The 13,415-nt window shown below is 40.2% G+C and overlaps 3 protein-coding genes across 4 annotated transcripts in view; 1 reads left to right on the top strand and 2 right to left on the bottom strand.

Moving 5' to 3' along the window:
• LOC146462630 (ribitol-5-phosphate transferase FKTN-like) overlaps positions 1 to 3,960 on the top strand; it is a 43,302-nt gene extending 39,342 nt beyond the window's left edge. The window contains exons 6-9 of the mRNA XM_085085456.1: positions 258 to 520; positions 1,068 to 1,201; positions 2,330 to 2,460; positions 3,706 to 3,960. Coding sequence (XP_084941582.1) covers positions 258 to 520; positions 1,068 to 1,201; positions 2,330 to 2,460; positions 3,706 to 3,919 — 742 coding nt within the window. The 3' untranslated portion in view covers positions 3,920 to 3,960. The remainder of the gene's footprint in view (positions 1 to 257; positions 521 to 1,067; positions 1,202 to 2,329; positions 2,461 to 3,705) is intronic.
• Positions 3,961 to 4,969: 1,009 nt separating this feature from the next.
• On the bottom strand, positions 4,970 to 11,150 carry LOC146462629 (uncharacterized). Of its 2 annotated transcripts, none has more exons than XM_085085464.1 (2): positions 10,283 to 11,150; positions 4,970 to 7,779 (listed from the first exon to the last, which is right to left on the bottom strand). In XM_085085464.1, the coding sequence occupies exon 2, from the start codon at positions 7,752 to 7,754 to the stop codon at positions 6,855 to 6,857; it is 900 nt and encodes a 299-aa protein (XP_084941590.1). In that variant the 5' UTR covers positions 7,755 to 7,779; positions 10,283 to 11,150; the 3' UTR covers positions 4,970 to 6,854. The 2 variants fall into 2 exon arrangements, with proteins under 2 accessions (XP_084941590.1, XP_084941588.1); XM_085085462.1 differs by having other exon boundaries at positions 10,319 to 11,150.
• A 788-nt stretch (positions 11,151 to 11,938) lies between these two features.
• LOC146462628 (vimentin-type intermediate filament-associated coiled-coil protein-like) lies at positions 11,939 to 13,254 on the bottom strand. Its single transcript, XM_085085399.1, has one exon. It carries the CDS (start codon positions 13,173 to 13,175, stop codon positions 12,525 to 12,527), a length of 651 nt encoding a protein of 216 aa, XP_084941525.1. The 5' UTR covers positions 13,176 to 13,254; the 3' UTR covers positions 11,939 to 12,524.
• Between the last annotated feature and the right edge of the window lie 161 nt (positions 13,255 to 13,415).

Below are 13,415 nucleotides of genomic sequence, written 5' to 3'. Positions count from 1 at the left end.
AAGATGGCCGCCATACCGTTGTCTTTTTGGATCTGCAGCGATTGGCTGCAAACCACCTATACCATCTCTATTGATAAAAGTAAACATTTGTTCCCTTGAAAGCCTTGTTGGCTTGAAAGCTACTCTTGAGAGGGCTGATAATTACTCAAAAACACCCTTTGGCAAGTCCTTCTTCCAGAAGCCACTTTAAATGTAAGAAACCTTGAAACTCTAGCTTAGCTGAGGTGTATATATTATTGGTGTGTTTTCATTCAAAGATTCCTGGTAAAAGAAATAGTCATCGATGGATTACGTCTTAAAGTGCCAGCAGAACCGGACAAGCTGGCTTCAGAGCAAGCCCAGGCACAGTTTAAAGGATGTAACCTTACAAACGTACGCCAGTTTTACAGCAAATATGGCCGAGATGTCTCTCCAGACGCTGTCCTGTTTAAGAGGAAAGCGTTAGAAGTCCTGTCTGCAGCCATGAATGCTTTGGATCGTCTTGGTATTAGATTCTGGCTGAGTAGTGGAACCTGTTTAGGTGAGTGGCGTTTAATGATTTGATGGCTGACTTACAGCAAATTTTGTTCATTTGTTCGTTCGTTCTTTCACTTGGCCTTCCGTTATTTGGCTAGATATTCACCCAAGCAACCAGTTATCCATTCATCCATCCATTCATTCATCCATTCATCCATTTATTCGTTCCTTTCTCTCCTCCCTTGTTTGCTGCTTTCTGTCTTTCTTCTTTCCCTCCTACCTTGTTAATTTTCTCTCATGGATCGAGCGAACAAAACAAGTTAGCGTGCGCGAAAATCACTTCCTGCGAAGAAAGGCGATGCGCGGCAATCTCACGCGACTCTCACCCTTGCGTGTTTCACCCTCTCTACTATTCCTAACAGAAATAAGAGATTCCTTGTAGTTCTACAAAATCGCACACGTTATCTCAAATCTATTTGTCCTGTTTTCTCTGTAGAGTTATTTTTAACCAATTGGTTGGCATGATTTTTTGCAATATAACATGGAATTTAGGAGGGACACGTGTTGTGTCGCTCTTTGGTTCTTGTTTTATTGTTGTATGTTGTCCTCAGGTTGGTTCAGACAGTGTGGTATCATTCCTCACAGCAAGGATGTCGACATCGGTATCTGGATCAAGGACTACAATCCTCTTCTTCTATCGGAGTTTGAGAAAAGCGGGCTGCATTTAAAGCACAGATTTGGTCGAGTAAGTCTTACGACTGTTTGGTTTATCAACAGAGTTGACAACTAAATGTAAACTAGCCACCGTAAAGATATGCGAGTGCTAACGTTTCGAGCGTTCGCCCTTCGTCAGAGCGAATATCAAACATTCATTTCTACTTTCCACCGACGTAACACCGCAATTTCTTTAGAACCTAAGTCCTTCGATTGTTCAATTGACACTGGAGGTCGTTTATGCAGTACTACAATTTTTGGCACGTTTACATGAATAAGACGTATGGTTCATTCTAGAAATTGGCGTTTGTGGGCTCAATGTGTTTGTGTAGGTTTTTCAGAGGGCCTGCTTTCATAAAAAAAAAGTACCAGCAAGTTTTAACTTCTGATGTATAACTCCAGTTATAGTGGTGATTTGTTAAAATTAATTTGAGCCAGTAACAACCTGAAAACGAGTTTTTGGTGCCTTTTATATAGATCGTGGTTCCTCTTGAAATTTTTGACCTAAAATACCACTCCTGTCTCTTCCGATGATTCCATTTAGGCCTGAATATTTTCCAAGTTTGCTTCTTGCTGTTCATGACCGTGATGGTTCTACATTGAGAGCAAGATCATTCTCAGCAGCAGCTCCGAAACTCTGGAACGAGCTACCTTTGGAGCTTCGTCAAGCAACATCACTTGACAGTTTTAAATCTCGACTTAAAACCTATCTTTTTAAGAAGTATTTTTATAGTTTGTAACTTAGTTTATTTTATTCTCACGGTAATGTATTTTCGTTTTCTCTTAAACATATGATTGTAAAGCGCTATCGATCAGCACATGTAAATACGCGCTATATAAATTGGTAAATTATTATTATTATTATTATTAATTATTATGGTTTGCATGTGACGTCATGGCGGCCATGTTGGTGTACAGGAACAGTAAGATTTTTCTCTTCTGGGAGTTAACTGCAGTTTTTATGCAAACTTTGTGAACAAATTTTCTTTTGTTTTGTCCACCAACATGACGGCAATGCAAACCACCTATTAAACCAAACCTGTTTGTTTTAGACTAGAGTCTACTCCTTTAGGCTTTTTGGACGACATTGCAGAAGAAGCAAGCTTGGTTTCGCTGTCGTTACTCGAAAACTGATTTGATTTGTCACTTTTATTCTTAGATAGAAGACAGCTTTGAGTTGTCCTTCAAGACTGAAGAGGATTTTGTTAAGTTGGACATTTTCTTTTTCTATGAAGAAAAAGATTACATGTGGAACGGTGGAACGCAAGCAAGAACGGGAAGAAAATTCAAGTATGATATATAGCAATACTTAAATAAATTACCTTGATTCAGGCTTCACACCGTCTTCGGTTGAAAGGCATAAAAGGTCTTCAAACATGGAGCTAAATATTACTTTGTTTTTAGGGGATTTATGTCCTCAGTTTTGGAGGAATTTTGATTTGAAAGTGACCGCTTCAGAGTTTGGTTGTTGTGAGTCAACTTGTACAGCTTCCAGGGCCTTTCGTGTCGGTGTTCAAAAGTCGTTAACTTTGAATGATCGTCGAGAAATTTCGAGCTTATGGGCCCTTTGCAGTTAACAGCCACATGGTACAAAAACACCTTGCTGGAGACCAAGCTACGGAATGAGACATCCAAAACAAAGCGACTTCATCCAGTCAAATTTGAATTCAGTTTCCTTGTTTTGGATGTTCCAGTACGTGGCTTACTCTCCAGCAAGGTGTTTCTTGTTCCATGTGACTGTAAGCTGCAAAGGGCCCATTTCGAGATAACATCGGAACGTTCACATGACCCTTGGACAATCTTCACTCCATTTCGGAAAATCTCCTGACATCTTCAAAGAATGAGACTTGATCTCTTACTCGTTCGTTGCGTTCACTCGTGACGCAATGAGAAGGATCTTCGAAGAGAAAACTCCATATTTTGGCAGCCGTGCGTTATCTTTGAGGTTCATGCAACAGAAATTAAAACAAAATTTCTTTTGAAAATGATGTATTATTCAGTAATGACACTGGCAAACTCGGAAAAAGTAATTCCGAGTGCTCTTATCAGGAGTCGAACCTAAGACCTTCCGATTACAAGTTTAGATGCTCTGCCACTGCGCTACAGGAGACTCGTGGGAGCTAAGGCCATTAAACTAGGTTCATGGGACAAACATCCTGCATACTGCTAGGATTTGAATGTCGAACGTGTGGTAAATGAAAGAAATGTGATGGTATATTTCCAGCCTGGTGAATGAATGAGAATGATGATTATTCTAGAAAGTGACGCAGGCATACTCGGAAAAAAGAAATCCGAGTGCTCCTATCAGGAGTCGAACCTAAGACCTTCGAATTACTAGTTCGGATGCTCTACCACTGAGCTACAGGAGACTCGTGGGAGCTAAGGCCATTAAACTAGGTTCATGGGACAAACATCCTGCATACATATAAATTTCTTTTCTCTTTTTGTCTCTTTTTTTTTTCTCTAAGGCCATTAAACTAGGTTCATGGGACAAACATCCTGCATACATATAAATTTCTTTTCTCTTTTTGTCAGGTACATCTTTCCAAAATTCACTCTTTGTTGGACGGAGTTTCTCGAATTAAAAGTGCGTATTCCATGTGAAACTGAGTCTTACGTCATGGCCAACTATGGAAAAGATTGGCATGTGCCAATTAAGGAATGGAACTGGAAAGAAAGCCCGCCAAATGTACGAGAGAATGGTCAATGGGATGAAAAGGACTGGGGTGAAGTTATACAGCTCTTCTGAGTCTTAAACCACGGGCTCAAAGATAAATTTTAAAAACATTGCACTGTTTTGAGAACAAGATGGTTTACCTAATAACGATAAGTCCGTTTGCTCATGTGCCACGTACCACGTGGTACTTGGCCCGTTAGGGAAGTGTTCAGTATGTGGCCATTCTGGATTAAGCCTAGCCTCTGCCACTATGTTGTTTCGTTCGACAAGAAACTTCGTTCTACATACGAAATGGAATAGCATCCTATCCAGGGGAAGTCATCCTAGTCACCTCGTGCTGCTATCCTGTGAAGGATTAACATTCCATCCTACTGGGTATCCTGTGATAGGCTAGTAGCCCAACCAGCGAGGGAGTAGTGATGCTCTGTGCTGGGATTCCTCTGGTGGAATAGCGTCTCATCCAGGGTAATACTCCTAGTCACTTCATGATGGAGATCCTGTGGTGGACTAGCATCCCAGGGGGGGGGGGGGGGGGGAAGTAATTCTCCTAGTCACTTCATGCTGGGTGTCCTGTGTTGGACTGGCATCCCATCGAGGGGGGAGTAGCAATACTCATGCTGGGTATCCTGTTTTTGATGAGGGAGTAGTGATATTCCTGTTGTTTCATGCTGAGCAAACCATAGTTAAGCTAGCCTCATCAGTATATTGCAGACACCAATTTATACACATTGATAGAAAGAAATCATAATAATTTCCTCACTAAAGAAACACAACAGCAATGCATCATCACTGTTCTCCATTGAGGCACCCATCCTCCGATTTTCCAATCGAAATGGGTCCGACGGGCTAACCATACCACCACGCCTTAAAGTAACGAGAGGATATGGACATCTACGGGAGTGTAATAGAAAGCCTGTATTTGCCTATAATAATTTAGACACCAGAATATAGAAAAAGTACACGAATAGTGTTGACTATTTCTCATCTGAATTATGTTTGTCATTAATGGAGAAAAACTTCTCATATGTGGGAGCAAAAATAACTTAAAAGACCCTAAACAGAAATTCAAGCATCTCACAGCAAATGCTTCTTGGATGATATACAAGTTTGTCTTTAATAATCCTAGCAAATATATCTAATAGGTCTATCTCATTTTGACAAAGTTAAAGTGGAACACAATGCACTGGTGAATCTAGTCCTTCAGATAGGTTGGCCCCATTCTCGAGCCTCGATTTTGGTCTAAAAAGTAAAGGAGGTCCCCAGACCCCCTCCCCTAGACCCGTCACTGCAGTGAGACACCAACCTCGTTCCCAGGGTTAGCCCTGGGAACGAGGCTTCAAATCGTATCACACATGTACGTTGAAACCATTGAATATCGTCTTTCGCACTCTCTTATACCCTGAGAAAACAAGGGATAGCTTGTACAGTATTATTGTTCACTGATTTTCACACGCCGTACGCGAATCCACCGTGCCAAAAAACATGGCGATTAGTACATTTAACCATAATTGTTATAGTGTTCGAAAACTCTAAAAACGCTCTAAAAAACGCACAGAAAAGTTCTAAAAACTTCAAATCTAGCCTACATAATGTTAGTACGGGACGAAATTCGCAAAAAAAATATGGCTTTCTATCTGGTTATTGGCTGTGTTAGGTTCGCAAGGTATTGTGTTAAAATGTACAGCCGTCATCTTTTTCCGTAAGGTGGATTCCTCTTTGCCCTGTTACTCGTTTGTTGTTACAAAGCAAAACCATAGAGCATCAAAAGTTTTGTTTCTCACATGCAACACAAGCATAAGTAAAATTAAAGGACCTTATTTTCCTGATTTTCCTGTATTTAGCTTTATTCGTTTGTATTAATATTTTTGACCCAAACGTTTTATTCTAACATGTCTCTCAAAACCCTTTAGGCGCCAATATCAGCATGCAAATTCTCCTTGCTGTTCTCAACATTTACAATGGTACTAGTGGGGAGAATTTGTTACAATAACGCATTTTGTCTTTGGTGATCGTTTTCTTTATTCTCAATACCTGTATGCTTGATTAAGAAGTGATATTGTAAGGAGAAATTAGATGCTGGTCACTTTTGAGATTTAGAGCGGTTTCCAATTGAGTGTCGTAAAACTAAAACCAAAGTAGTTACTCTGGCTAATCACAACAGATGGAAACAGCACAACGAGCCAATCAGAATTCGAAGCAAATACATGTAACTGGCGCCAAGCGCGGGAAAACGCGTGCGGCCAAAACACGATTGGTTTTGGTTTGGATTCCCATTGGTTGAGAAAGTGGCGCGAGTTTTGTTAACAAATCACAGAGCGTAGTAATGTAAAACCAAACCAAACGCGAATTACTTTCGACACTCAATTGAAAACCGCTCTAATAAAGTTTTAAACTGAGATTTACCGAGTCTGTTATAGACCTGAATAATTTGCTACAACTAGTGGTAAAAACAGACTACTTTAAAAGCATAGCACTAGACAACCGTCCTTCTTCAAAAATTACGGAATAAGCGTTCTGTTTAATTCAACAATCATGCCATTCAGTGTCGGCGTAAGTATTTTCCTAGCTGACTGGACACGCAACGTCTCCTTGCCTACCAGAAAACCTACGACGAGAATGAATGTTGTTTTATTTTATTGCAATTGTTTTATTACCTGGAAAATTCCTGAATTGTGGAAAAGGAGTCAAAATAGTTCCTATCTTTTCTAGTCGCTCGCTGCCTGGAAACCCGTCCGATTTCGCACGCATTTTTCGCGCATGCTCGGTAATGTTTCCCTTCTTATTTCACTACTTAATCTACCCCTGACGAAGGCTATTAAGTGAATGAGCTCTGCTGCTCTTACTTCGCTGATTAATTATAGTAGTAGCCCGAGTATCAGGCTTTTCAGAGTGGGAGGGGGACGAGGGAAAGGAAGAGACTTCGTTCCCTTTCTTCCCCCTCCCCCCTTCCCTTAGGAAGGCATGATACTCAGGTTATTACAGAAGTTACTATACTATTCGTTTTTCGTCACATTTCACCGAACACTTCTTTCAAATCATCAAGATAACCCTGCAAAGTTTTTATAATGTATCCATTCTTATTTTCTTCCAGAAACCTTCTAATGAAGGGAACCTCATTTTCCTGCCCCTTCACAAACTTTTCAAAGTACAGTTTATTAATAGCTTGCATCTTCTGTCGCTTTAGTATGGTATTGGGTTCCGAGACCCAATTTAGCGCCTGTTGGGCCCCAAATACCTTCTCGTAGCTCAGCACCGCGTCTTTTTCTACGCGCAGTAACTCGATGATGCGCCCGATGATAACGCCGGTCGGAAGTAGATCTAACGGGGGCTCAGTCGAAAGCGGCTTCCCGTTTGAATCTCGCACCAGTCTCCGCGCGATTTCGAACAGAAGCATGAAGTGGAGTTCATTCATGGGGCTTACCGCATTGAAAAGTGCTGACTTCATGCCCTTGGTGTTTAACTTGAAACACATGTCGCCAAGGCCCTTGCTTGTGACACCACTTTTGGACAACAACGAACACATTTCGGGATAATCATAGTATTTCAATCGCCCAACGACTTTTATCAATCCGTGACCCGGGCACAGCGCGGTAGGCATTAGCTCGACCCTAAACTTTTTGTCAGCAGCAAATTTCAGATAGAAAGGACCACTGTCCTTTTCTCGATACTCCATGATAATTCGGCGCAGAAGATTTACCACAGCAATGCCACTCATTCCCATGATCCCGAAGCTATAAATGCTACTGGACTCCTGATGATCAACCAAATTGATCTCCTTGGCATTTTTGACGAAGAAAATCTCATTTGCTTCGCTTTGTCTCTTGATCTCTTCCTTCACAGCTTTTGTTTTGTCCTTCCAGCCTTCAAAGTTCCAATCCAACTTCACTACGTCCTTGCTGTCACCCATCGCTCTTCAGTCTTTTGCTTTCGAGCTAAAGAAGGTAAGAAACATTGATACATTAAACTTGAATTACGTGCGTCGGTACAGGTTGCACGTTTTCTTGCGCATAGCCCAACTGCATGCTTTCGCGTGCTTAGCATGGGCTGCTTGCTTTCCTGCGCTTGGCATCGGTTGCATGTTTCGATTTTCCTCGCTTGGTACTAATTACCTGTTTTTCCGCTCTTTAATGGCTGCATGTTTTCCCGCGCTTAACACCGGTTGCATGCCGATTTCCCAGTCTTAGCTATAGTACCTGTTGCATGTTTTCCCGCGCTTAGCACCAGTTGCAAACCCGGTTACATTTTTTCCCGCGCTTGATGCTAGTCGCAAGTTTTCCTTCGTTTGGCTCAAATTGTATGTTGTGATTGGTTAATTGCGTTCTTAACATGATGTGAAGACAGATCAAGACATGATTACAATACTTTGGCATCAAAACCTCTTAAATGACTTTCTGTGAGATTTAAATTTAACGTCTTGAAATTTTCTGATCCCTTGTGACTAAACAAAGGCAGCTGGAAACTGTCTCCGCACAGTCTACCACGTGCATTTAGACACGTGCGCGTTAACTTGCCGAGTTTGACTAGCTCCCAGGCCTTTATCTTCTATTTGATCGCGGTCAAGACAATTCCGTACAAAGGAAAAATATCAATGATCCAAATTACAGCAAAGATAAATCATAATTAGGGCGCAGTTAGTTTATCAACGCTTGTGGTAAGGAACCTTTTTAAAACTTTTTAAAACAAAGTGTTAAAACTATAACTTGAAAGGGTCTGGATAGTAGCAGGCAAGTCAAAAGTTTAAAGAAAACGACAAAACTTTTAAGTTTGCAAAACATGAAAACTGAAAATGCTGGAAAAAAAGAGATTTAACTGAATTAAGGTGATAATGTACATTATTAAATAACACGTTTTCTTAAAACAACTTCATTGTCGATAACAAACTTGACATGATGCTATCTCACCAATACAGGCATCAGACCTTCGAACTATTGCCTTCAAAGGTTGAATTGATGCAAATGAATAAATTAATAAACACCTGTTCACTCCATTGTATTGCTGTTTATTTTTAAAAATTGTCAATCTTTTCTCATACGATCTAGCGACCAAAGCCTTTTTTCCTTTCAGATGGATGACATTTTCAATGTTGCTTTTACGTTTAAGTCCTAATGAAAGTGTTAACCATTTAAATGAAGCTTTTGACCGAAACTTTTCTTGTGGTCTTCGATTAGTCCTAGTTGTTCTCAAACAAATGATGCTTAACTTTGAATTTCTCTTTGACACACTTGGTAGAAATTACGATTAAAGTAAAAAGGTTTGCGGCAGAGCTAATGATTCCTCGCTGATGAACAAAGGTTCATCGATAGGTTATCTTGCAGGGTTAAGGCATGTCAAGCATTATTTAGGTTTCTGTGTGTTTCTTTTGATATTTAGTCTTCGTGATTCACTGCTAAAACATGAAAACATGTTTTTTGATTGAATTCAGCTTATAAACCAGAGGTCTCTTCGACGAGACAAATTGTTCTGTTGACTGGTACGTTTCACAAAAAAGTAATATTAAACCACATCGTTCTAACAAACCTATTAATTAAGACAGCACGATAACAGAAAAACAATTGAGAAGAATCGAACTAGAAATTCTATTAAGAATCTCTCCCAACCTTTAAATCGCTATTTACTCGGGTTAACGTTATGAAGCTTTTAGACGGCTTAGTCTTTCGAGTGTGAAGTTTAAAGCTAGTTCAAAGGATCTGGCATTTTTAGAGAAAGTTAACAATTCAGCTGACATTTCGCGGTTGTGGACACAATGGGGGTCCTTCTTTAAGTTGCGGCCGCAACCCACTTTAAATGGGTCACGAAAATCCCTTTAATGAGTCACGCTTTTCTGGAGCAAGCAACACCACAAGAAGATTAACCTTTTCACAACATCTCAGCTCTGTTCGCAAGTTAGTGTCTCTATGCAACACTTGACCGTTATAAAAGGATTCGCACCCACCAGACTGCATTATTGATGGTTTCAAATAGGCCACCACTCAGTGAGTTATTTCATGGGCGTGAGATCGGGCAACACTCTTGAACGAAGCCTGGTTTGCCCTGTCGACAAAGCGTGTTGCTCAGTCAACCGTATCAACTCTACTAGTAGCGTCGAAGTTGAAAGTTTGAAAATAACTGTGAACTCTAGTTTTGCAAAAATCCCGAAAGTAAACAGTACTTCAATAAATTACTGCAAGGTAAACTTCTGATTTGAATGGTAACACTTTAGAAATTTATCTACAAACTAAGTCAGTAACTGAACCAATAAGCTTACATTTACTGCCTCTAGGGATGTCTGGATGCTTCCGTCAAACAGTAAAAACATTGCGTCGGTGAACGATTTTTTCGTGATCTGGAATCTGCTCTTTCAAATTTAAGCTAACGTCTTTGTAAAGAGTTGCGATTAAGGTACTCCTTAACAAAAGTTGTTGCTCTATTCTCTGTTCACAAAAACATCCACATTACCTTAAAATTCTACCATGAATCACAATTTAGCCTCACCCTGGATCTTTCCTTGCCTTGAATATTATAAAGACGTGTGGAATGCTCAAGCTTCAATCAGCAGATCCAAGTAGAGTTCCCGACTTACAACAATAGTTGCAGATGTTACCACGTGGTGGAGAGCACAACAAAGGCATTAATTTTGCGAACCCTGTTTTGTTATGATTACCAAATGATGCGAGCTTGGCTGTCAGCTTCTGGGATAATAAAATCATCGAGGTCGCATTCGAGAGCTCTCGGATTTTTCTCGTAACACGCCCAAATGCGTTCTAGAGTGTCTCGGTGACAAGTATGTTGTGAATCGTGTTTCCTGTAGTGCGCTTTTCAAAACCAAACATTAGATGAAAGATAAATTTGCACTTTAGTAAGACTGAAACAAATATCACAGGCAGTGACCCTTGAAGTTATTGACGGGTGGAGTTTGGTAGTGTTACAAGCAGAATTTTAAAGATGTTTTAAAAACTCTGTTCATTTTCGGTATGTTCGCAATTTCCAGTTCTATTCTCTACTTTTTATCTCGCTTTGAATTTGCTGTTCTCAGTTAAGTCAAGAAAAACTTAACAAATCTTTCTGAATGACAGAATTAAAGAAAAAGCTAATCATTTGACGTTGTGTGAAGTAAAAATCACAAAACAAAGAATTCATAGTCAAGCGAACGATACATCTTCTGTTCTTCACTCCGTTTTTGTTGAAGGACTCACTCATTTCAAACTCCATTCTCGTTAAAAACGATTTTTAAAGGAATCGAGTTCACAGAATACAATTCCACGGAACCTCCGTTTTACAAGTTGTACTGGAAGCAGATGATGAGGAAGCCCACACCGACGATGTTTTGAATTAGCCTATGCCCGATACGCACTCACGAAGGGCAGAAATAATGCACTGCGCCCCCGTCCGTGTCTCGTTTCGTTATCGGCGATACTAACAGGAGCTCGGATCGCGGTACGAGATTGCCCCGATGCCTCCCATCCCAGTCTTTTTTTGCTGCAATATATGTGACGTCACCGATTCAGCTGATAAAGCTGAGCCCCAGGCCTCCAACGCAAAGCACAGTTTGCTCAATAAGTGTGCTTATGGTTAGGCCTGGTAACAAGGCTGGGAAACAGCAAAAACGAATGTTTGGTCTATTCAGAGTTGATAACTAAAGGTAAATTGGCCACCGTAAAAAGAGATTTGAGAGCTGACGTTTCAAGGGTTAGAGCACTTGAATCTCTTTGCGGTGGCCAATTTACATTTTGGTTATCGACTCTGTTGCTAAACCAAACATTTGTTTCTACTCCCCACCGACACAGCACCACAGTTTCTGTAGAAATTACCCCCCTCCCCCCCCCCCCCCTTATCCTTTAGCAATTTTTAAAGTTTGGTGACCTGGCAGGTTCAACGAATAGGATATAACAACCTTGGCCATAAAGTATTTTTTGTCCCAATTGGGTCCAACCTCATTCCCAGGATCTTCCCAATTTACAAGGGAAAAACCCTGGGAACAAGGTTGATTTGGGTCTAGTCAAGTGCCCCCTATACAATCTAACCAACACTCAAAGTTGAGGGAGGGGTCCCTTGTCTATGTCATTGTAACTATCACCTTTACTTGGTTGACTGATTGCAACAAACAAACTAATCTCATCCCAGCCTTACTTTATTTTTACAACAAACCTCTTGTTTTGTTTTCATATCATAAACACTACAAAATATCTAGTGATAGCAATGGTTGAACTGAAGCATCATTACAACAAAATTCTAGAGCATTAAACTGAAAATTCAGACTCCTTCCCAGTTTCTGCTTTGATTACAATGGGTCATGGAAAGATCAAAACTTCAACCAACATGAATGTTGCTGTGTTTTGGGAATTCTGAAGTGTCTTTCTTCACACTTCCAAAATTTCATGTGTGTGTGATTAAGACCCATGATTCTAGACAATTGCTATTTCCTCCTACCCCCCTCCCCTCCTCACACTCCCCCAAAATCCAACAACCTGGTTTTAACACAGGGACTGGCAGTGAGTCTGGTTTTGTACAGCACATCTAAACAGCACAACAGTTCTTAGTCTTGCAACTGCTGTTCTCATGAATAAATGAATTATTCTATCTAATTTAATCGATTTAATCGTCGTAAAAGAGACGTGTCATTCTGCAATCTAAATATCTGAAATAATTTCACATTTGTCATTCAGTTATCTTTCACATGCATTCTGGCTAATAATAGTAATCAAACAAAACAGGGTAACGGTTTTTCTTCGGGGCCCTCAAAACCTTCTCCAAATGAATTTGTCTCTCCCATTATCCCTTTTTCGTTTCCTCCAATTTTTCCGAAATCAACAGATGAAGTACTTGTTCCAATCCCGCTGTCAACTCTTTTCATGATAGGTACATTTGTATTGCCATTAACATCTTCATCTTCTTCAGAACTATCCAATAAATCAGTCTCTCTTGGGACGCAATTCTCTAGCATCTTCCTTCCTTCAGGCATTGAACCATACTCGGAATCCTCAACAATACTCAAGCACGTTAAAATACTCTCGAAGGCATCGCGGTGTTTGGAAATCTCGGCTAGAACTCTGGAACGATTTTTCATGTGTTGGAAAAGAGATTCTCTCTCGCTCGCTTCTCGAACGAGCCTCTCTACCGCAGCTTCCGAAGCTTGAAGCTTTTGTTTGAGTTCTGCTATTTCTTCGTCCTTCTGTCTCATTGTTTGATTCATTCGAAGTGGAAGGATCTTTAAATTTTCGGCGTGCGCTTCATTCTGCTTCCTTAAAGCTCCGGACAGCTCTTTCACTTGTTCTTCAAGCTCGTGAACTCGGTTCATAAGTCCTTGAATGTGATGATTTGCTTCTTTGATGGCAACTGGCGAAAAATCCATGTCAATGCGAGGTATAAACCAACAAAGTAAAACAAAAACATAAACAATATTCAGTTGCCTTCCCCACTACAGCGCCATATTAGATTGTGAACAAAATTGTCAGGGAGGGAAGGGTATGTAAAAAAAAATTCTAACAAATAACAGTTAAACAAATTTAACCGCATATTCATCATGACTTTTTGCTGTTATTACTTGTTTCAAAATATTTTTAAAATGACCCGTAAAACCGACTAATTAATT

This window comes from Pavona decussata, unplaced genomic scaffold (assembly GCF_977016875.1).
Source record: "Pavona decussata unplaced genomic scaffold, jaPavDecu1.1 SCAFFOLD_186, whole genome shotgun sequence".
Taxonomy (NCBI): domain Eukaryota; kingdom Metazoa; phylum Cnidaria; class Anthozoa; order Scleractinia; family Agariciidae; genus Pavona; species Pavona decussata.
Note: the sequence above shows the minus strand (reverse complement) of the source record. Positions and strands in the feature narration are given on the sequence as shown.